General features: G+C 41.8%; 4 protein-coding genes across 5 annotated transcripts; 1 reads left to right on the top strand and 3 right to left on the bottom strand.

Annotated features, from left to right (window-relative positions):
• The first annotated feature begins 604 nt into the window (after positions 1 to 604).
• On the top strand, positions 605 to 4,719 carry LOC108141153 (MMS19 nucleotide excision repair protein homolog). Its single transcript, XM_017264378.2, has 6 exons — positions 605 to 793; positions 872 to 1,255; positions 1,812 to 2,161; positions 2,220 to 3,665; positions 3,732 to 4,154; positions 4,318 to 4,719. The coding sequence occupies exons 1-6, from the start codon at positions 709 to 711 to the stop codon at positions 4,507 to 4,509; spliced, it is 2,880 nt and encodes a 959-aa protein (XP_017119867.1). The 5' UTR covers positions 605 to 708; the 3' UTR covers positions 4,510 to 4,719.
• A 555-nt stretch (positions 4,720 to 5,274) lies between these two features.
• Positions 5,275 to 6,327, bottom strand: LOC108141154 (MORN repeat-containing protein 4 homolog). Its single transcript, XM_017264379.2, has 3 exons — positions 6,242 to 6,327; positions 5,890 to 6,175; positions 5,275 to 5,685 (listed from the first exon to the last, which is right to left on the bottom strand). The coding sequence occupies exons 1-3, from the start codon at positions 6,267 to 6,269 to the stop codon at positions 5,418 to 5,420; spliced, it is 582 nt and encodes a 193-aa protein (XP_017119868.1). The 5' UTR covers positions 6,270 to 6,327; the 3' UTR covers positions 5,275 to 5,417.
• Positions 6,328 to 6,581: 254 nt separating this feature from the next.
• Positions 6,582 to 22,781, bottom strand: LOC108141083 (putative cysteine proteinase CG12163). 2 transcript variants are annotated; one of them, XM_017264257.2, is made up of 6 exons: positions 22,467 to 22,781; positions 13,979 to 14,395; positions 8,295 to 8,425; positions 7,393 to 8,133; positions 7,146 to 7,327; positions 6,582 to 7,086 (listed from the first exon to the last, which is right to left on the bottom strand). In XM_017264257.2, exons 1-6 carry the CDS (start codon positions 22,572 to 22,574, stop codon positions 6,821 to 6,823), a joined length of 1,845 nt encoding a protein of 614 aa, XP_017119746.1. In that variant the 5' UTR covers positions 22,575 to 22,781; the 3' UTR covers positions 6,582 to 6,820. The 2 variants fall into 2 exon arrangements, with proteins under 2 accessions (XP_017119746.1, XP_017119747.1); XM_017264258.2 differs by lacking the exon at positions 13,979 to 14,395 and having other exon boundaries at positions 22,467 to 22,779.
• LOC108141084 lies at positions 9,138 to 10,062 on the bottom strand. Its single transcript, XM_017264259.2, has 3 exons — positions 9,929 to 10,062; positions 9,459 to 9,872; positions 9,138 to 9,395 (listed from the first exon to the last, which is right to left on the bottom strand). Exon 2 carries the CDS (start codon positions 9,858 to 9,860, stop codon positions 9,603 to 9,605), a length of 258 nt encoding a protein of 85 aa, XP_017119748.1. The 5' UTR covers positions 9,861 to 9,872; positions 9,929 to 10,062; the 3' UTR covers positions 9,138 to 9,395; positions 9,459 to 9,602.
• Positions 22,782 to 22,783: the final 2 nt, after the last annotated feature.

Raw genomic sequence — 22,783 nt, forward strand, 5'->3', positions numbered from 1 at the left:
CTTGCAGAGGAATTATAATTTCAGTTTGCATGGCAGTGAAGACCGACAATGGCGTATTTACCAGAAAAACATGATCACTGATCAATGATGGATCAGTAATCAGTGATCAAGTTTGTTCTGTTGTACGCTTATGATGCACCCAGCTTTAATATTCCTGATCCATTTGGATGCCATTTTTGTTGAATGCGTTCCAAAATATAGTTGAAAACATTTATAAAGATTGGAATTTATAATTTTACATTATTAAATAAGCATTTACAGTATTAATATTGACTTAATATACTTGCAAGATGGCGGGTTAAATTAAAATTTTTTCCGATTGTCAAGAAGCCCTGCTCACTGACAGTAAGACCGCAGCACATACATATAGCCTAAAGCCTAGTACTCTTTTCCAGTTCAAAACAATTTAAATACCCTTAACTGTTTTTTTTTCGAAATACCATTACCTGACTGCTAATTACCTAGAGCGGTTTAATCAGGTTACCCTAGATAGCAATGTACGTTTTATATCAAATTCCAGAAATTCCAAAATAGCTATTTTATCGCTAAAAAAACAAGATAGCTGCACTGACCCGAAAATGGTCCGGCAACGCTGCACTATAGATAAGGCCCATACGGCAAGTCATCGGTTATCGGTTCTTAACATTTCGGCTTAACGTGCTTAAACACATATTAAATTTAGACACCACGCAAGCGACGGCGCCCAAAATGACAACGCCCACGCGTGCCACCCTGGAGAAGGCTCTGAAGAGCGATAAGAAGCTGGTGAAGGCCGCCACCCAGATAGCCCAGGGCAGGTTCCAACCCGCATCCCCGACAGACCGACCGACCGACAGTTCTCACTGAGATTCCTTTGTTTTCTTTTTTTTAGATTTGGCCTCCAAGGCCTACGACATATCCACCCTGGCCGAGGAGCTAGGCTTCGCACTGTCCTCGCCAGACATGGAGGAGCGGGTGGCCGGAACCAACCTGCTGTCCGCCGTGCTGGTCGCCCTGCCGCCGGATCTGCTCCAGGAGCGGCAGTTGGAGTTCCTCAGCACGTTCTACATGGACCGCCTTCGGGACCACCACAACGTGATGCCGGCCATCATTGACGGTATCGATGCCTTGGTCCACATGAAGGCTCTGCCGCCCGCCCTGGTTCCCCAGATCCTGCAGTCCTTCTTCGAGCACACCACCTGCCAGTCGCAGACGCGTGGCGACCGCACCAAGTTGTTCAACATCTTCAAGTACCTGACGATCAACTTCAAGGAGGGTGAGGTCTTAGTTTCTACCCGATGGCAGGCATTTGGGGCTTTTTCGATTTCATCATAACAATGCTTTTTAGCTGCATTGCAACCTTTTGTTCAAATACGCAGACAGAAGCATTTAGTTTTCTGCTAACTTGCTTATTCGAAGCAACATTTGGTTTAAAACAGACATAATTTAAAGCACTAAAGCTGAATTTTATTATATCATATTAATTCAATTTTACTACAGCAGAAATTAATTTAATTGATATAAACGTTTGATAACACAAGTTACTAGTATTATGCCTTCATAACTATACTTTTTACGCCCATATCCATATCTTAAATATTAAGCTTAAAGAGTCATGGTTCTTTTCCATAAGTGATAAGTTTTAGTCATGCAAAAATGAAGGCGCAAATTGATTAAGCTTGTCAGAGCATTAAAAGCTTTTTATATTATTTAGTTATATGTTTTTAATATTAAAATAGTGGATGAAATTTAAAGGTGCTTTTGTAAGCTTTAATGCCGTGCAACTCAGCTTGGTTAAGTTTTAAATTAATCCAAATTGTTCTTTCTTTTAGAGCTCCAGACGATGGCCGGTGACTTTGTGTACGGCCTGATAAACTCTATTGACGGCGAGCGTGATCCCCGTAACCTTGACATCATATTCAGCTTTATGCCCGAATTCTTGTCCACGTATCCGCTGCTTCATTTGGCCGAAGAGATGTTCGAGATCTTCGCTTGCTACTTCCCATTAGACTTTAATCCCAGTAAGCAGGATCCGGCGTCCATAACACGCGATGGACTGGCAGCGAAGTTGACCAATTGCCTGGTGGGCAACAATGAATTCGCGGAGGGTGCAGTGGTTCTAGCCACAGAGAAGCTGGAGAGTGAGCTGCTGGTAGCCAAACTGGACTCCATAGAGCTGCTGGCAAGAGAAATTAAGATTTTAAATCTCCTAAACTTATTAATAGTTATTTTTCTTTCAGCACCAAGCTGCCCTGAAGTTCCCACCCTCTGTTTTGGAGCCGCACTTCGATCAGATCTGGCAGGCTCTGAAGACAGAGACTTTTCCGGGAAACGACAATGAGGAGATCCTCAAGGCCTCCCTCAAGGCTTTGTCTGCGCTCCTGGAGAGAGCTGCCCACTTACCGGACATAAGCCACAGCTACCAGAGCTCTATCCTGGGCGTAATCCTGCCACATCTCAGCGATGTCAATCAGCGTCTGTTTCATCCTGCCAGCGGCATCGCCTTGGTTTGTGTAGCTGGAGATGCACAGTACGCAGCGGACAAGATCCTCAACAGCTTTCTGCTGAAGCTGCAGGCCACAGATGTAGTGGCCGAACAGCGGATCAAGATCTATCACATAGTTAGCCAGGTCTATAAGCTGTGCGCATTGCGTGATTCTCTGCAAAAATTGGACACAACGATACGTGAATCGCTGCAGGACGATGTCATCGCCTCGTTGCGACTAATCGAACAGGATGATTTCGATGCCAAGCAGGAGGATTTGGAATTGCAAAAGGCGGCCCTCTCTGTGCTCAACGAAAGCGCTCCGGTTCTCAGTGAGAAACAGCGTGCCTTAGTGTACAAAGCACTGGTTCAGCTCATAAGCCATCCGTCCATCGATCTGGATTTCACCATACTAACAGTCAGCTTGGGAGCCCTGCAACCGGTGGAAGTGCAGTCAAACTTTATCGATGTCTGCGTGCGAAACTTCGATATCTTCTCCAACTTTGTGAAGCGCAAGATTTATGCCAATTTGTTGCCCCTTCTGCCGCAGATGGCGTTCAGTCAGCGCATTTTGGATTTGGTAATGACCCAGTCGTTCAACAACACAACCCCAGAGCCCATTCGCCTGCTGGCCCTCGAGGCATTGAACAAACTGCTCCTCCTGGGAGATCAGCGCTTCGTTGTGGACCTGCAGCAAGAGTCCAATCTGCTGCACAAGCTCATTGAACTGGGCCAGCACACGGAGGATCTGTCACTGGAGTCGTTGGAGCAGATTGCGGGAGCATTGAGTCGTATCACCCAACAACTGCCACTCTCCGAACAGAGTGCGATTGTTAGCGAGTACCTTCCGGGACTCAACCTAACCAAGTCGGCGGATTTGTACATTACCAAGGGCCTGCTCGGCTACCTGCACAAAGACATCGCTCTGGACGATCACTTCGACCGACTGCTCACCGACTTAACCCAGCTCTCTCTCAGCACGGACAATGAGCAGCTGCGTGTGATTGCTCATCATCTGCTCTGCAGCATGGTAAACAAAATGGAGAGCAATCCAGCGAACTTGGGGAAGGTCAAGAAGATTACGCAGCAGCTTAAGGCTGCCATCAAGAAAGGCGATGTGCGGGCGGTGGAGATCCTGGCCTGGATGGCGAAGGGTCTGGTGGTCGCGGGATTCGATGAGGCTGCCGAAATTGTTGGCGATGTAATCATTAGTTTTACTATGCGCTCGGAGTGGAAGAAAATAATGAAATTTCCCCTTGTTTTTCAGCTCTCTGATCTTCTCAAGCATCCCAATTTGAGCACTGCCGCCGCCCTGGGATTCGACATCATTGCCGCCGAGTATCCGGAACTGGATTTGCCTGTGATTAAGTTCCTGTACAAGCAAAAGCTCTTCCACACAATCATGGGCAAGATGGGCAGCAAGCTGGCCGACTACTGTGTGCACCACCTGAAGGCTTTCGTCTTTGTCCTAAAGGCCACACCGCAGGCGGTGATTAAGCTGAACATCGAGCAGTTGGGTCCGCTGCTGTTCAAGAGTTTGGAGGAGCACAACGAGGCGCAGTCGCTCTGCATTGCGCTGGGCATTTGTGAAAAGTTTGTGGCGCAGCAGGACGCGTACTTCCAGGGGCACTTGGCTCATCTCATCCCCAGCTGCCTGGAGCTATCCAAATATAAGGCGCAGCACACAATGGTAAGTGCTTTGAAGGGATGGCAGACTATATCCAGTTTCTCAATTACTAAATTGCTGGGGATCTTATTTCTAAATTTTTTCAGTTAAAATATGGTTGAAATTTTATCTTAAGAAAGTCATACTATAAACCCTTTCTATTAAATGTGTTCATTTTTTCTTACAGCAAGTTCGCATTGCTGCGCTGCAGTTGCTCTACGACATTACCAAGTATCCCACCTTCGTCCTGTTGCCCCACAAAGTGGATGTTACTCTGGCCCTGGCCGCTGCCCTGGATGATCCCAAGCGACTGGTGCGCAACACGGCGGTCAAGGCCAGGAATGCCTGGTACCTGGTTGGAGCAGCTAGTGGGGATTAGCCAAGGAACAATTGCATTCTTGTTAATACTTTAAAGCCAATAAGCGAACGCACATATTCTAGGATCCATAATCATAATGTTGTGGTTGTTTTTTTAATTAAGGTTTGAGAAAAATCTTGAAGGCGGATGTTGATTTGGAAAAATACTGGACAAATGCCTAAAGATATTAGGGAAATAAACGTGATATGATATCCGTTTTATATAATTAAATGCAGCCTTATTATATCATTTGTAGATGTCACATTTAGGGACAGGATGGTTTGCAATTTCAAAACATTTTATTTTCTATAAAAGAACAACATAAAAACTTAAGACGCGTTTTTGTCAAAACTACGCTTTTTAAATCGGTTTAAAAAATTCCGACCGACTACCGCTTTCGAATAAATTATAGGCATTTACCGTGTAAAAAACTTGAATGTTGATATTCACTCAGGAATGAGAAAAAATCGTTTAAATCTGTTTTTTTTTTTTGAGACTCGAAAACCGAATCCTGCCCTCTTAAGAAACCTGCCCGTGATAACCGAAATCTCGGAAACTATGGGAAAAATCCTACTTTTAATGATTCAGAAAAGTATTTGGGCTACAGACATATTTTAGTTTGATTAAAGGTTAGCTTTTATATATTTTTTCGACGCAATCCAGGCAAAGTTATTAAGCATATTAAATATATTGCGTAACAGGGTGGAAAGTATCTACAAATTCATAGTCGGGTTGCTTGACCAATAATATCTTTCTTCATTTAAAAAAAAATACTTAAGAGATTCACTTTTAAATCACTTTTATAGATTGTATTAACCATAGTAATCCAACATGATTTTCTTAAGATGTATTCATATTTTCGATTTGAAGATGGGCCATGGGTTACATTTCGGTATTGATCATTAGAGTCCTGCAAGTCCTGCCTCTGATTAGTAGGGGTGTTCGCACTGGGAGCGGGCCATTAGAGCGCACTTCTGAGCCCGCTGCACCACCTCGGGACATCGACGCCTTCTCATGAAACGGCAGTCTTGGAAGAAGCCCTCGTTCCTGGGAAAACCGTGCGTGAAGTCCTGGAACGTCAATAGTCCCAGGCCCCAGATCTTGCCGCCACGAAACTCGCCCTCGTACTTCATGCCATCAGCCCGCCAGAAAATCCCATTGCCGTGGAACCATCCCTGATGAAATTCGCCCTCGTATCTGGCTTGGAGAAAGAGTGAATTTTATGTTATATTGATTATTTTCCTCATGGATGCAAACCCACTTTTAAACACCGAACTTTCTATTGAACCTATATGTAAAATTTAATTGCTCCATTTGGATGTTAAATGTTTGTTAAAAACAAAGATTTGTTGATGTCTAAATTCTAAAAGGGTTTGCATCCTTGGTATTTTGGAAACTGACTTGGCGCCATCCGCAAACCAGAGGCAGCCCACTCCTTGGCTGAGACCCTCCTGGAACTGGCCATCGTATCGGGTGCCATCGGCAAACTGCAGATGACCGATGCCGTGCTTCTGTCCGCGCTGGTTCCACTCGCCGATGTAGCGACTCGCATCCTCGTACCGCCACCCGCCCACTTTCACCGCCCCCGCGCTGTACTGGCTCTGTTGGTGGTGTCCATGTTGCTGCTGCTGCTGATGATGATGATGTTGGTTCTCGATTCGGGCCGTGGTCACGCCCACGCTGCTCACTGGGAGATGGGCATGGATTGGAGATTAACGGTGACATACATCCTTTTGTTCCCGGGCTCACTTACTATCATCATCGTAGTCGTCCATGGCCATTGCTCCGTTCACCGCTGGCGATGCGCTTCAAGCTGCTACTGAGCTACTGAGCATGTTCCACACCAGAAACGCACACTTTGTGTGGCTTCCAACGGGGCGACGTCCCTGGGGTAAATCTAATTAGCATATTGCACTGCTGCACAGTGCGGTTGGGTTTCGCATATCAACGATGTATCACAAAAATGAAGAGCATAGCATAGCAATATCTACTGACTTGTGCTTAATTATGACCCACTGTGCCACAACGACCAACTGTTGCTGTGACCAAGGCTGGCTGGCATCGATTGAAAACCCATATGTGAATATCTAAGATTTAATTCTTGTACAATTTATTGTTATTTCAATTGAAAGCAGAATATGTGAATGCAGATTTTTGTCGTGAGATTACAAATGTCCGAAATGATTATACGTTTAGACGAAGCTCTAAAAACTAACAATTGAAGAAATGCAATTGAAACGGAATTGTACACAAAGTTGCTGTCTGAAGTATAATATTAACCTAGATATAGTCGTATGTACTTGTATGTAGATTAGATGGACTCGAATCGAGTCTAGGCGAGCACAGCTGAAGTGGCCATCTCACTGACGCCGCAGGTGTTGTCGCCGCGGTAGACGCGATAGTAGCCCTGCTCTCCCCAGCGCGGACCCCACGAGTTCTTCACGATCCAGTAGGGCAGGGTCTTGTGGAAATTGGGATAATCGGAGACGCCATAGCCCACAACCAGCACTCCGTGGTCGAGGTTCTTCTTGGAGCACAGCGTCTTCCACGGATGTGAGACGCCGCCGCGATAGAACTGCATAGCGTTGGCATTGATGCCTAATACAAAGATCAATTGGTTAGTTTGGACTTTCGGCATAAACTAAACATTGCCTTACCGATCGAGATGGGTCCATTGGTGAGCAGCCATTCCTGCATGGCCGTCTCGTTGCCCTTGGGCAGATCCACAAAACCAGAGACCTGAACGTGCGACAAAGTCTTGTTGAAGTGGCACTGATTCTTATTCGCCTTGTAGGGATACTCGGCCTCGTACTCCAGGCCGCCAATGTCCTTGATGGCTCTGTGGGTGGAATAACAATTATAATGGTGGGCTGAAAGAGGTCTTCGCAACCCTTCGCAACTCACTTGTAGGCATTGTCCATGAGGCCACCGTGGCAGGCACTGTCCGTGGTATCACAGTCGAGCAGCTCCTGCTCGGAGAACTCCTTCAGTTCGCCGTATTTCACGGCATACAGACCTTCGATGTTGCCCGTCACACTGAAGGCCCAGCAAGAGCCGCACGAGCCCTGGTTCTTCACCTGGGTGACGGCATTCTTGTGCCGCCAGTCGAACTCCTTGGGCAGTTCACCGGCGTAGGCCGGCACCACAGCCGCAGATCCACCAGTAGATTTGGCCTCATCACGCTGCCACAGGCCCGTGCGTTCCTTGTACTCCGAGCTGGTCATGTCGGCGAACTCCGTGATGCCGTACTTGGCGCTGCCCATCTCGTTGGCATTCAGCTCAGCGATGGTCTTCATGTTCTGGCGGAAAATGCGCAGACGCATCTGACGTTCGGCGGTGCTCACGTAGCGGCGGCCAAAACGCACCTGGAACTTGTGGAACAGATGCTCAACCTTGTCCAGCGACCGGTGGCTGTGCTTCTTATGCGTCTTCTTCTCGGCCCACTCCACGGATCGGCTGTGACGGGCCTGCACCACCGGCTGGTTGCGGCACTTGAAGGTGATTTCATTGTTCGCCAGCCAGGGTTGCGACCAGATCTCCACGATGCAGCGATGCTGCGAGTGCGATCCATCGATCAGGTCGGCATCGATGCGGGTCAAGGTGCCCGACACAACCCGCCGCGAAGCTGAGTAAACTTTCACTATTCTGAAAGGCAATAAACTAATTAGTCTGATATACTTAAATTCTTTAAAATCCAAGTGGATCTAGGTGTTATAAGTCATTCGTATTCAAACGATATGCAGTTTTTCAAGTCGTAATATTTTTTGAAGAACTTAAATAACATTCAAAATGCAAAATCTTCTTACTTGTAATGTGGTCCCTCTCCGGCGGTAAGTTTGTCGAGGGACTGCTGCAGTTGCGCCTTTGCCGCCTCCTCATCATAAGGCTTATGCTCGCCCAGGGGAATGTCGTTCAAGCTGCGTCTGCTGCGAAGCACCTGCAACAATATGGATGTTTGGAAAAATAAAGTCAAGTTCTCTTATAATAAGAAAACGGCAGTTTTTAAAAACAAGCGGTTTGGCTATTCATTATACCCGTTACTCGAAGTGTTAAAGATTGAAAAGTATGTTAAAAGGTATAAAGAGGCGTTTCCGACAGCGTTAAGTATATATATTCTTGACCAGGATCAGTAGCCAAGTCCATCTATCTATCGGTAGACGCAAATTTTTAAAACCGATTTATTATTTTAGAAATTATATAGTTATTAACTCCTCTCTCGCCGCTCTGCCGTCACTCTGCCGCTGATCGACCGAGACATCGCTGACTCTTTTAGCTTCAAGTGTTGGCCATGCAGCTCGACAGATGGCATCCGTTACCGTTGTGGGGAAATATTTTGCTTAACTTATGTTTGCTGAGTAACGGGTATCTGATAGTCGGGAAACTCGACTAAAGTGTTCTTTCTTATTTTTAGTTGCTGTTTTTTAGCCCCAACCAACCGTCACCGCAAAATGCAATCAAAATATCCTTATTTTTTTTAATAATTTTATATATTTTTTTAAATCAAATACTATACTATACTTAATTAATTGGAAGCTACGAATTTGGCACTAACTATTTCAAAAACGGGACAAACTTGCATGAATCAGGGACACCAATTGTTTTAGGTGCTAAATATTAAAAGTAAAGTAACAGAAAAAAACCCATATCTATAAATTTGGAAACATGTTTAATTTAGATATAATTTATTGTTACATTTTTAATTCTCAAATATATACTTTAAAATCGCAGTTTTAAAAATAAAATTTTTTACATAAACTAAGCTTGAGAGATTCGTCCAGAATTTCTTTTTTTTTTTAATTTATCAATCAATAGTGGACTTTAATTTTTTTATAGTTTCCTTGGTCCGTCCAGTTAGAGTATCCGACTCCGATTCAGCGGGTACAGACTGAAATTTGGATAGTTTGTTTCTGTGGGAGAAGCAACCTCATTACATTTTCAAGGGGGGGAGCTCTTCTACTATACGAACCAACCTTGTTAGATATTCAAACTCCCTAAACGCGAACCGCAAAAAGCACACCCAAACGGGCAACTAACTAACCAACTAACTAAGGGATAAGGCACAGCCAAAAGCGCGTCACCAGAACGGAAAACGGAACGGAGTTGGGGATCAGGAATCAGAGGCCGCATTCAAAAGGCAGGATGTAGTCGTCGAGCAGGCGCACACGGCGAAGCCCGCCTTGGGAGTCGACGCCCACCTCGCCGCCACTGGCTACCACCTGCTGCTCAACCTTGAGGTCATCCTCCTCCTCCCTCAGCTCCACCTGATTGCGTTGCACCACCAACATGCAAGCTGCTACAGCCGCCTCCTGGCGCAGCCAACCCGACATGATCCAAATGCGGCGAATGCAGGTAGACAGCGCAAATTGCTTCATCGTGAAAAGAATCTACAACCGTTAGAGATTGAGTGAGATTTTGAACAAACGATTAACTTTTAACGCACCTTAAAAAAATATTAGAAAAAGTATTTGGTATAGCCGCTTCAGTTGGAGTTTACCGAGTGATATCAAGTGAAATTTGGAATAGGACTCTCGTTCGGGAGTGACAACTTTGGTCCAGACCTACTTGGACTTTTATTTTTATATTTTTGATTTTAGATATATAATAACAAGCCATAAAGAGTTTACAATTAAAGTTTTGCTGTTTTTCTCCCAACTTTAACTCTAATTTCGCTATACCAAATAGTTGTTCTTATATTTTTAAGTGAGTAAATAGTTAATAGTACTTCAAAATCATACTTAATCTATATTGTAATGGAATCGTTTTACAATGGAGCATTTCTTTTTTTCTCTGATGGTGATCAAAAAGATGTTATTAAACCTATGTTTAATAATAAAACATTTTTATGAAATGTTACCATAAGTCAATACTTATAATTTTAGTATAGTATTTCAAACATTTTTTTTTACTACAATACGATGTTTTTAGTTTTTTGTGTTCAATTAGTAGAGCAAACAAATAGATTGCACTAAATTTTTGGAATATTCTGAACCAAAAACGAACCCCACAGCAATGTAAATCTCAAACGAAATCAGCCCTTTGTATGCAGTCTGAGAGTTCGTTAATCTTGTGATAATTACGCAACAAGGAAACACTTATCCATTACAAACAGACACGCAGCTGTCACCACATCAGACCTCCGACCCTAAAAAGAGTGGCGATGCGGGACTGACACATAAATTACATACGAATGCAAATGAAACAAGGACATGTCTGAATTTACATTACCGAAATTGACAGAACGACACATACACACTGGTACACGTGGCTGAAAGAGTTGTGGCAAGAAAACAAGAAGGCCCGAAAGGCATCGCCTCACCAGTTGTGGAATAGGACAACAATAATACCGACAGACACATGTGGCCCATAAACCATTCAATGCCGAACACAAAACCAATTAAACCAAACATTTTGGCTGGATATTCGTTTGCCGGCTGGCATCGATGATGGTGATATGTTGATGCCGTTGATGGGAGTTGGTTTCTGGGGATCTGGATCCGGGGCCGCAGTCCCAGCCAGGAGCCAAATGTCTGCTCCTGCTGACGCAGCCAGACTTCTGACATGGCGACTGCAGGTGGAGTCACACTCAAAACATTTTATGGCTCACAAAGGCTCGAAAAGCACATAAAATGAGGAAAAACCTCCAAAATATTGTGTATTTGGGGGGTGGATTAAAAATCTGTGTACAGTAGCGCAAACGTCTATATAAATCATAATAAATATTTTCTTTTATAAAGAAATTTTAGTTTCTCTAATATTGTTTCATGTTAAGAGCTACGCTTATAAAATTTATAGATAATCGAATTTCAGTTACGGCTAACACTGAATGTATTTCAATTGAAGAGTTTATCCTAAAAGACTTTTATTTCCTAGAAAGGTGACAAAAATACCTTTATGTAAAAGGTCAAAAAATAAAACCAGTTTTACAAATTTCCTCCAAAAGTGTACATATATTTAAAACAAGAGAGTTAAACATTTGTATCATGTTTCACGTAGAACCCATCATAACATAATTTTCTCAATGTAAATTATACTGTGTTTTTAAATTGCAATATTGGCTGGAATTGGAATACTACAGTAGGTTTAAATACTCATATATGGGGAAATAAGAAAAGTTTTACTATTAACGATTAGTTTGACATATAAGTTTAAAAAACTGTAGTGCAAGCTTCTAAATATTCTGCAGTAAATTGCATACCAAATTTTAAATGCAGTCAAACGATTTTTCGAGTGCAGGTCATCTAGCTACGACAACAATACCGATAGGAATGTAATGGCTACGACGTGTGTATAATTAAAAATACGGGCAGCACAAAAAGAATGAGCAGCCGATGGGAGGTCCAGGCGGCCATCCTTTTCGATGTGTGGTGCAGCCTGTGTTCGAACATGAATTCATTAAGCCGCCTGCCCGCCACTCCCCTTTTTTACAGCCCCGATTCTGCAACCCGGGCCTACTATCCAACTATCCAATGCAGCCCACCTCAACCCCTTCAATACCGCAACACCCAACTGGGAGCTGTTAATTTAAATGCGTATTTCAATAAGAATTATAACGTAAATGATGTTTCAACGACCCTGGGGCACGGGGCACGGGGCACAGTGGGTGGCCTCTCTGGAAAGGGAGGTGTGTGCAATGGTCCGTGAAATCCATTTGGATACATTGACAGTCGAGTGCTGAACTCGGCTCTATACTTTCTGACAGTTGGCGTAAATCAGCAATTGCAACTGAATGGTTCTCATTTCCAAAGCACTTAATTAATTTATTCTGCGATGATTTTTACAAGAGCTCATTGGGCAACTCATATGGGCTGGAAATAATATGGGGATAGAGATTTCCAATTGTTGAACATGTCCAAAACAGATTGAGTTGAATTATTACCATTAAAATTTCATATATTCTCTCATCGCTTATAAAGTGTGGTTTTAAGCTTTTTTGAAATGGAGTTACAAAAGGTCTGATTAAATATATAAATGCAGCGTCATTATTGAAATTTTGAAATCTTTATGACTAAAAGATAAATGTAAAAAATTGGAGATTTCAATAGACAAATAATAATTTAAGTAAGAATAACATATTTGTTGGTATGCCTCAAGTTATTGATTGATTTTTAATAAATAAAGGAATATTTAATTTTATAATTCTAATTTAAATATAAAAAACATCCAACAATTGTTAAAACGAATACAGAAAGTGGCTAACATATTTGATTTCAAAAGAATTGTACGTTATTTTAAAGGCTTTCACATGGAAAGGCAATTTCTAAAGTAGCATCCCAAACCATTGAAGTTGCAGATTCTGTCATTGATTATTTAACCTCTTATGCTCTCTGGGTTAAGTCGGGCGGAAAATGCCCACCCCCGGAGACAAATCGCCTTCGACCCACTGTACGTGGCACCACAGAGTCAACCGCTGTAAAAAGTAGAGCACAAGGATAATGAGAACACTTGGCTCGCACTCTCTGTGTGTTTCTGCTGCCGTCGACACCGTGGGCATCGCACGGCGAGGAGGAGGAGGAAGAGGAGGATGGGAGCTCCACATCCTCACCCACTTAACCTCTCACATATATAGCGGCACTTGGGATCCCCCCCCAAGACATATAGACAGGCCCAGATGGCCCCTCCCTAGGGGCTGCGAACACGGCCAAGATACGGCCGGGTTAAACAGATTGCGGCCGTAATTTGAGAGCGGAAACTCATTTGATTATTAAGGTGAAATAAGTGTTTTGCGGGGATGCCAAGCGGGGAATCCTCCAAACGAACCCTCTTCCTCCCTATCATCACCACATCCGCATCAGGTGAAAAGGCAAGCTTAAATAAATTCAATTAAATAACATTTTCCTTTTTTATTGTTCGCATTAAGGTGTAGTATGTATTATATAAAAGAGTATTTATGTGTAAAGGACATAGACAGTGGGGGATGATGATTGGTGTGTGTGTGTGTGGGTGTGTGTTGGGATGATAATAAGGATATTCACGATGACGATGATGTTGGTAAAGTACTAGTAGTAGTAGTAGTAGCCTCCACCTCAGGGTCCTTTTGCTCCGGAACGGTCTCCTCCTGCTCCTGCTGCTGCTCCTTCTCTTGGTTCTTTTCGAAATTATACGCACCCACCGATAGGAAATCGTCGAGCCAACGCTTCTCATTATCGTTCAGCTCTGTGGCGACTGTGGTGGAGGTTAGACCCTCCTCTTCAACCTCCACCTGCCCCGCATTTTTTTCCTTTTCCGCCTCATCAATGCTAATTGCCGGGGCGCTCTCATTAATGGCTTCAGGTGGACTCAGCTTCGTCATCGTAATGGAAGCGTCTATGGCAACAGGAGCTGCGGAATCAACAGGAGAAGCGGCAGCAGCAGGAGCCGCAGGAGCGGACTTGGTCACACTGACCTTCCTTTTCATGGGGCCCAGGTTAGTCAGAATCTGGGACTCAAGATGGGCCATCTCGGTGTCGCTCAGCTCGTTCCTTTGACCGCCATTGAAGATGCTATTACTCACGTATTTCTCGTTGAGCAGACGTGCCTTCTCCGCCGGATCGCCGGTCAACGAGTTCTCCGCCGAATCGCTGCAATTCGAGTTGACCAGCTCGCGATGTTTGTCACCCCATTGGGTGCGCAGCCAGGGTTTCTCCAGGATGACCAGCCGACAGATGGTGTCCGCCTCCGTCGGTTGCTTCGCCTTCGTGTCAACCGCGTTCAGCAGGATCTCGTAGCGCACTCCGGCGGTTATCTCCCGGTAGGCATCGATAACGTTCACAAAGTTCATCGACAGCGGCAAGAAGGTCATGGCTATGTTCTGAACGCCAATCAGGTTGGGTGACAGATACTCCCGCTCCCCGGGATTCAAGACATGGATCAGCTTGATCGGCGGTTCGGTCACCGCCTGGTCCGCAGACGTTTCTGTAGTTGCGGCGCTCTATTGTTTCGGATTTCGGGGATTTTACGGTTTGGGATGTTTGAGGATTGGTGTGTGTGTGTGTGTGTGTTGTGGGGAAAGACGAAACAGAAAGCAAAACACATATGAGGATACACACACAAAAGAGATTTTGGTCGCCGCCGACATTTGTGATCCGGATACCGGGTGTTGTTGTGGTTGGCATGTGTGATGTTTGAATGGAGCAAGCAAAGCGGTGTGGTTATTGTGTAATTATGCGATACAGTGCAAACAACCTTAATCCACTTGACATACATGGTTAATGCCACAAATTATATTTGCCAGTGCGCTATTATGCTTTCCGGATTACGCTAACAATAGTTAACAGTCAAACACAATTATTAAATCAATTGTGGAACATACAGGATAAACAATTATGTTTTTACCACTTGAACTTAACTAAACTAAAGTTTACTTTTATCGAGTTTTTAATTTATTTGAAAAAGTCTTAAATGATTATAAACTACTGTGTCAATTAAATTTAGTCTACCTAAAATGATGAGTTTGCCATTTATGGGTAAAATTAAAAACAATTACAATTAGTGACTCATAATGCGAAGGAATTAAAGATAAATATTATTAAATGTATTATTTTTAGCATGGCCGATTAAATTATTAAATGAAATATTATACCCAACCCATGCACTGTGAGTTGTGTGAGTTAAGCATAAGTGGGTGTGGGCCATCACATTTGAAAGTCCCCTTAGATTAATATGCAGCAAAGCATGAGAGGATTTAGGGTTAATTATAAATGAATGCATTGCTAGGCATAATGTCCGCCCCTTAAAGGCTCAGTTATCCGTTATCCGTACACCACCCCCTTCATTCACCTGTTTACTGCCCACTGGTCCTAAAGCCTAATGAACTCCGCATAATTGCAGCTGCAATTGCGGTCAAACTGCGGCAACGGATCGGCACATCAGACGACCAATCAAGTCAATCACTGGCCAACGCTTGACTGGGCTTTTCAGGCCACAAAAACTAATTAACCACCGTAACGAAACTGAAACGGAACGAAACGATGCGATGCGATGCGATGCGAACCACACTGAACCGGTCTGTGGAGCAATGCAGCAAATCCATCGATAAATGATGAGACACAAATGCAAAAAGCCGATGACAGACAGTCGGACAGTGCGACGGATCGACCGACTACCGCAGACGGATTTTGCTGAATAATTAAAAAAAAAAACGAAATCACTAAAAGACAGCCAACTAGCTTTGAATTCATCCAGTGTTGTTTTTCTGGTTGAGCACTTGAAAAAATCAAGTACTTATAAATTTAAGAAATTAAATCACAGGTTAAGTAATATTTTAAAGACATATCAAAGTCCCTCTGGAGTTTTAAAGTAAAGTACATATTGCAAAAAAGACAAAAAAATAAATTTAAACTTGCAGTGTGTAGTATTGCTATAGCTTTTTTTGAAACATATAATTTGAGGATTCATACAATTTTGAACCATATCATAATAGACTTAAGCCCTGTTGTAAAAGTCAATAATTTCCGGAGTGTATTACTGCTATTGCTGCTGATGCATTGCAGTTGACAGCGGATGGGGGGTCAGCGTATAGTTTGGGAGAATGGAATACTTGGCGTCTTGTTGACGTTTTGGTCGTTCATCCTCATTGCCGCTGACGTCGTGACAAAAAGCCGAAAAAAATGCATAAAAACTTTTGACAGCGGTTGCGTCACTGCCAGCGACGTTGATGCCCGCCTGATGCTCAAGCTGATTATGTTGTGTGGGTGGTTCGAGGGCGTGTGGGGGATAAGAATGGGTGCCATCATGAAGCGATGGAGCTGCCGGAGCTGCCGGAGCTTGTTTTTCAATTAAACTTTATGGCATTTTAAACAACATCGCAAGCCATACCAAAACACGATGATGGGTTTTTAAGTTCTTGGCAACGCGCACTGGTTAAGTTCAGCTCTGGTCGTATTGTCCTGGCAACTGCTCGGCAAAAGAGCAACCAATTTATGCAATACTCAGTCGGTCGTAAGCCTGTTGCCTTCTTTTAATACACCCGACTGCACTGAGCGTATCATGGAACTATTAGTAATTATGACTCCCACATTACACATTTTGAGAGGTTTAGCAGTAAGGCTATTACAGAACATCCAAAAGGGTTCAAACTGCTTAATTTTGATTAAGATTTCTTAAATATAAAAAGTAGTGCTGCATTTAATTTAATTAGAAAATTTATGTAGCCTTTTTAATATTTCAAGTTTTCAATAACAATTAGCTTATTTTATTCAATTAAGTTATGTGCAACAAGAAAAGAACAGCGTTATTGCAAAACAAACGCGAGCAAAATCCAATGAACCGTGCGAAACGTAATTTGTAATAAATTTATATTTTATGCAAAGAGGGACACCTGAACAACTATGTTTAATTCACCTCCCGCCATAATCTGCATATGTACCTAATGTGTGTACTTTAGCGTGCGTGTTTTTCGACACACTTTGCATCAATCAGGCAATTCCCCTGATCTGTGCAAACACAACGCGCCACCACCATAAGCTCCTGTTGCAGTCAGTGGCTTACTGAACTCTCGTGCAAACACAAAATTTGCCAGTGTAAACGATTCGAGGGAAATATTAAACGAAACGCTTTCGAAAAGAGTTGGGTGTTGCGCATTAAGCCGTCCTCTGATGGCAGTGTTGAAAAACTTTAATTGAATCATCGCAAACATCAACGAGCAAACGTTGTTGCGTCGCAGTAGCAGCGCAGTCGCTGCAAATTGGCAATTTGGCTTGTGTTGTTTTTAATTAAAGTTTAATTAAAGCGATTGGCCCGCTCAGTGTGCATATAAATGCAACGCCAACATCATCATCGCAACGAGATTCTGTCATTGGTGACTTAATTTTTTTTTTCCACGCAGCCCATTAACATTTTGAAATCCACTTACGCACGACCGGCTCTGTGAATCCCAAGCTCTCATCCCCAATCCGCCTATGGGTCGAGAAACCGGTATACTATTAAAATCTGTCAGGGATTTGTGTGCTGAATCCGAATCTGAGTTGAAATCTGAGTATCTGTGTTGTGCAACACACTTGTGTCCAAGGTGAAGATGCCGCACTCTTGGGCTTTGATGAGGCGCTCACGTTTTTGGGCGTGTTTTAGGTGTTAATAAAGACATTAACCTTGGCAAGGGGCTTTCTTTAGGCATCTGCCTTTTTTGGGTTAGCATATTTACATAAACTGGAAGCTAAGTATATAATTTGGATGCATTTGTGCCATAGCATTACTTTTGTCTTTATTTACATTTGCAAGTAAGTTTTAAGTTTTATTATTTTTCCGGTTTAACAGTCTGTATAAATGTCGTTAATAAGAGAACATATGCACGTTTAAATAAATAACATAACACGCAATAAGTGTAAATAAAATTCACAAGTAGTATAAATGTAGTCTAAATCTTTAAGTTTTATTTTCAACAATTAAAAATGATTAATTGTCTCTTCTGACGTATATATCTAAATAGCCTTAATTAAATTAGCCCCTGACTAATATTTACTAGTTTCGTGTTCATAAATCATCATTTTTTCCACACGTATTGGTTCCGAAAGTCTTCCTTGCGTGTTAACAATTTTCATCCATCTCCACATCGACTTAAATTGATTTATTCTGTCTGTCTCGACATCAACTTATTTGTGGTTTCAATTGTGTCTTCACAATGGTTACCACAGTGAAGCGTGTAGTTTATTTGCTGATTTGGGAATTCCATATCTTGCACTAACTAATAAACGAATTTGGAATTTTAAATTCCGACCACGCTTCACGCAAGCATCTTTGGAATGATATTGGCTTTGTTCGCTGCTATCTCCTATCTGCCATCAGGACACCTGCAGATTCACTCCGCCATCCCATCCGCCCCTTGTGGGCAAGATGGCATGGCAACCCAACCCTCAGCCAATAGATAGTCCCCTGACCTCCGACCCCCCACCACTCATAGTTTTAAGCTTATGCATTAACCATCGCAATCCGAGTTGTCCCCCCTCCTTACAATTGCACAGTGCTGACAGAAACTGAGAGCCAAAACCAGCTAAATATTTAATCACAATATTTGATATAAATACAAAAGATTAACGAGCAAATTTAATATTAACAAAATTTATCATAATAAAAGTTTATAAGTCAAATAAATTAAATACAAAATCTAAATTCGAGTTTATAAGCAGGTTTCCGCATTTAAAATCTTTTGTTTGGGGCATATAGGGACAATAGAAACTTGTTACAGTCACTGAAACAAGTTTTACAGAATCTCTGGCTTCAATCTTATTAACAAATTTCTTATTAAAATAAGTGAGTATTTAATTATTATGACTAAATAAATTCATATAATGAAATCAGTACAAAAATTGCTCTATTTTGCTGATCAATTAATACAGCCAAAAGTCAATCAATTAGTAAAGACCAAAACTGAATGTTTTTCAGGAACCCAGATCTGTCAATAATGTAGCTAATATAGCAGCACTCAAGTTGCCTGTTTAAATTTCCAATCAGACAATGGAGACACACACGCACACATGCCGCATTCTCCTGGCATTTACCCACAGATTGGCCCCCTTTTTGGCCAAGCTCATTATAAACTTTGCCTTCACAGCTCCCTTGGGTGCTAATTTGCGCCCTCTGTGCGAATATGGGATATTGGCATCGGCACTGGATGGTGTGATGGTGGGGTTGATTGGGTCTCGTTGTCTTGGGCTGGCCAAACCATTTAGTGGGTCCAATGCCGTAATTTCCTTTGGCATTTCTATTAGGCGGCAAATCATGCTCAAAATTATACAAAGGACGTCCAGACAAATGGATGGATCGATGGATAGAGTCGTCGGCGACTGATTTGCATAAAGCCAAAAAAGCGAGAAAGAATACTCGCATTTGACAAGCGCCGACAATTTGCTGGCAAGAGGAGGCATCGATAGATTCGTCCATCGGATTTTTTTGTTTTCGTGGTTTCTGAATCATCCGATTTGATTTCCTAAATGACAGCCATAAACCCCTCCGACCACTCCAGTCCGCTGACAGAGATTTGTGAGACAATAGTGGCCCATAAGTTGGCAGCAAGTTTTCTGCGAATCGCGCCGCTGACTTGACTGAATGAATATGTATATTAGACTCGGATATTATACTCGTGTGTACCCATAAATATTTGCGCAAATGTGTTTGGTATGTGTGGCTATATCCGCGCATACAGTTCCGCAATAATATTCATTTATGCAAATTTTTCCATGCATTCTTTCTAGTCTCTGTGCGTGCGTTTCTGTGCTTCTTTTCCCTTTTGTTTTTACCCCTTGTTAAAAACACATTAGGGTGTATTCAGTTAATGTAGAAATTAAATGCCTATATTTATTACCATTAAATGTAATTTTACCCCTGATTTAAACTCATAAAGGTGTATTCAGTTTATGTAGAAATTAAATGCCTGGGTTTATTGCCATTAATAAGTCTTAAAATTAATGTGAAGAACGTTTAAGACTGATGTTGACATATAAATCTGCGACATATTACCATATATTTATTGCCGATCTAATGTTGGCATTTAATCAATTAACCAAATATGGAGATACACTTTTTAAAGCATCAATTAACTAATTTTGTGACTATAGGAAATATAGTTTAGTAATAGGTATCATTCTGACGACTCTTCCGAAATCAGCGTGCTAACACTATTTATTTAAACTTATTTTTACTTCCGTTGAGGCATGCGTCAAATTAAAATTCAACATTTGAAATGCGACGCGGTAAATAATTCAAGTGCCCAGACTTTTGCACTCTGGCTTTAACTCGCTGAACCCTTTTTACGTTATATTTAATTATTTGCATATACAAATATTTTCGTTTGTCGGAATATGATGAATGCTATGCGATTTTTTTTCTGATTCTCGTTTTTGCCCTGATGCCTGCCGGCAATTTAATTGATATTGATGACGCTGCTCCAAATGGCATCACCCCAAAGTCCAGTCAGGTTTTCTCCGAGGGGAAAGGGGCTTAGCAGGCGGTGCTCTCTCAGTCATTAATCTGGCACATTACTTTGTGGCATTGGGGTGGACGAGAGGGCCTTCAGGAGTACCACAAACAGAAAATTTAATTTATTTAAATTGAAATCTGTTCCCCTTCTGAATCATGAAGCAGTTAATCACAATTTGAAATCAGTTCAGGTTCTCGCAGTGGTGTGCACATAAATTTTCAAAGATTTCTTGGAATTATTTATTTAAGTTGATATCATTAATTATGGGTTGAATGCTGACAAATTTTGTCAATTTTATTCTACAAACTTCAAAGTCTATTGACTTTGAGGAACGCTTTGCAATATCTTTTTTGCCTATTAAATAAACACTGATTTACAAAATTAAGGAACAAAAAATTGCGTCACGAAACCCCAGATACCGTTTACAATTTTTATCAAATGACGTATGTATATATTACAAAAGTATAACAAAAATCAACAGCAACCCGACATCAAAATATATCCTGTTAAGAGATTATATAGAGTTTACTTCTCTAATCATTTTTTTTTTTGCATCACATTAATAAACGTTTTTGGGTTAATCAAAGTTTTATATCTAAGGTAAGCGCATGAACTGCGATCGATTTCGCTAAGAACCAAATTTAAAACCTTAAAAAACCATAATTAAAAATATTCAAAAACAGCTTTTTTAGAAGTTTTTAAAATTAAAAAAAATATTCCTAAATTAATGTGTTGAATTTTTCATCATGAAAACCGTGTTGACTTTGTAATTGAAAATGCAAACAGAAAACACTTATACTACCTAGCGACATTACTTGACTAAGTAAAAAGTCTATTGTTAGAGCAAGATGCTCATCGCTTTCCATATAAATTGGTTTACGTAAACAATTTGCTGACAGAAAATCTGTGCACTAAGTGGGCACTTGTTTACCGCGTTCTAGCGCTTAAAACATCCTAAATACGTCTCCGAGCTTCAATTTGCAATGTTTATTCTTTTGTAAAACGTCGGTATTTATTGGTAAAAACATTTTCTACAAAATAACAATGTTGGGGTTGAATGCCTGCAAGAGGGATGATTTCAACCTTAAAGACTTATTTCTTTTCTTTGCACACATAATTTTTAATAGGGTAACTTGCTAACAAACATTTGATTGGAAGTGTAAATTTCTACAAATAGAAGGTGCCATGGGATTAAGTTTAATTCCATCAGAGGTCGTGAATTTCACTTTACAAATTTAAATTCCGGGTCTGATTGTTTGAAAATGCACTTAAAAGGCAGAAATTAAAACGCAATTTCAGCGCACAAAGCAATTTTAAACGGACTAGTGGGGCCAATTAAAATAGCCCGATAAGAAGCAGTTGCAAAAACAGCGTAGTCTGGGGATCAATGGGTTTTCATCGGCCAACGAGATAAGCAAACAGCTGACGCGTCGCAGAATAAACAAAGACCCAAATAGGCGTAGAAATAGAGCACTAGATAGAAGCTAGAAAAACAAAGGTTTTCAAGGGAACACAGAGAAAATCTTTTCATACATTTAGACATTCTATTTCGGAACAGATAACAACTAACAATATCGAGTTAAAGTTAACGTACAATTTAATTTAATAAAAAATATACTAAAGTTACAAATGTACGGTTCATTGTGCTGCGTTGTTATTTAAACACTGTGTCTAGTTACCAAAAGCGAAATCTCTTTGCTCTCCTATGACATTTTAATTTACCGTTGTTATCTTTTGCGAAGGAAGTTGGACAGTGTGCTCATATATATCTATGTATTTGAGCTGCTTTTTTTCTGTGTACTTAAAACAAGAACAAACAATGGGTCATCAGCCAATATGGCGAACGTGTGTGAGTACGGGTGTATGTAGGTGTGCAGGTGTACATGTGAGTGTGTGGAGCAAGCGGGGTGAGAGAGTGGCAGTTAACTGTAAAATTGCATATTTTCCGCTTAAAAGCGAACCGTTATCCCTGCCCCCAAGCTTTAGTCACTTTGAAGGGGATTACGTTGTGTTTTGGCCCTCGCGAAAGCGTTAGATGTCGAAATAGTCGCGTTGCTGAATCATAACAAAACAACACACGCACACTCACCTCCGCATCTCCCTGTTCCTGTCCCGCTCGCTCCTCCGTGAGTTCCTCGCCAGCTGCTTGGCCCAAAAGCAATACAAGCGCAACTGTTGCTGCCGCTAACAGCCTCATTTTTGTGGGTGAGTGATTTTCTTTTAGTTGGCTTCTGTTTTCTCCGCCAAAAAGTTCGTCGATTTTCTATGTGTACGTTTAAAAATGAGATTTTCACAAATCGCGCACAGGTGAAATCGAATGTTTTTACGTTGCGCTGGCGAAATACGCCGCTTCGCTGTTTGGTGGTCTTTGTTTTCCGCGAGCTAGGCTAGAGCTGGTACAAAAAC

The sequence above is a fragment of the Drosophila elegans genome, unplaced genomic scaffold (assembly GCF_018152505.1).
Source record: "Drosophila elegans isolate 14027-0461.03 unplaced genomic scaffold, ASM1815250v1 contig_476, whole genome shotgun sequence".
NCBI classification, from domain to species: Eukaryota; Metazoa; Arthropoda; class Insecta; order Diptera; family Drosophilidae; genus Drosophila; species Drosophila elegans.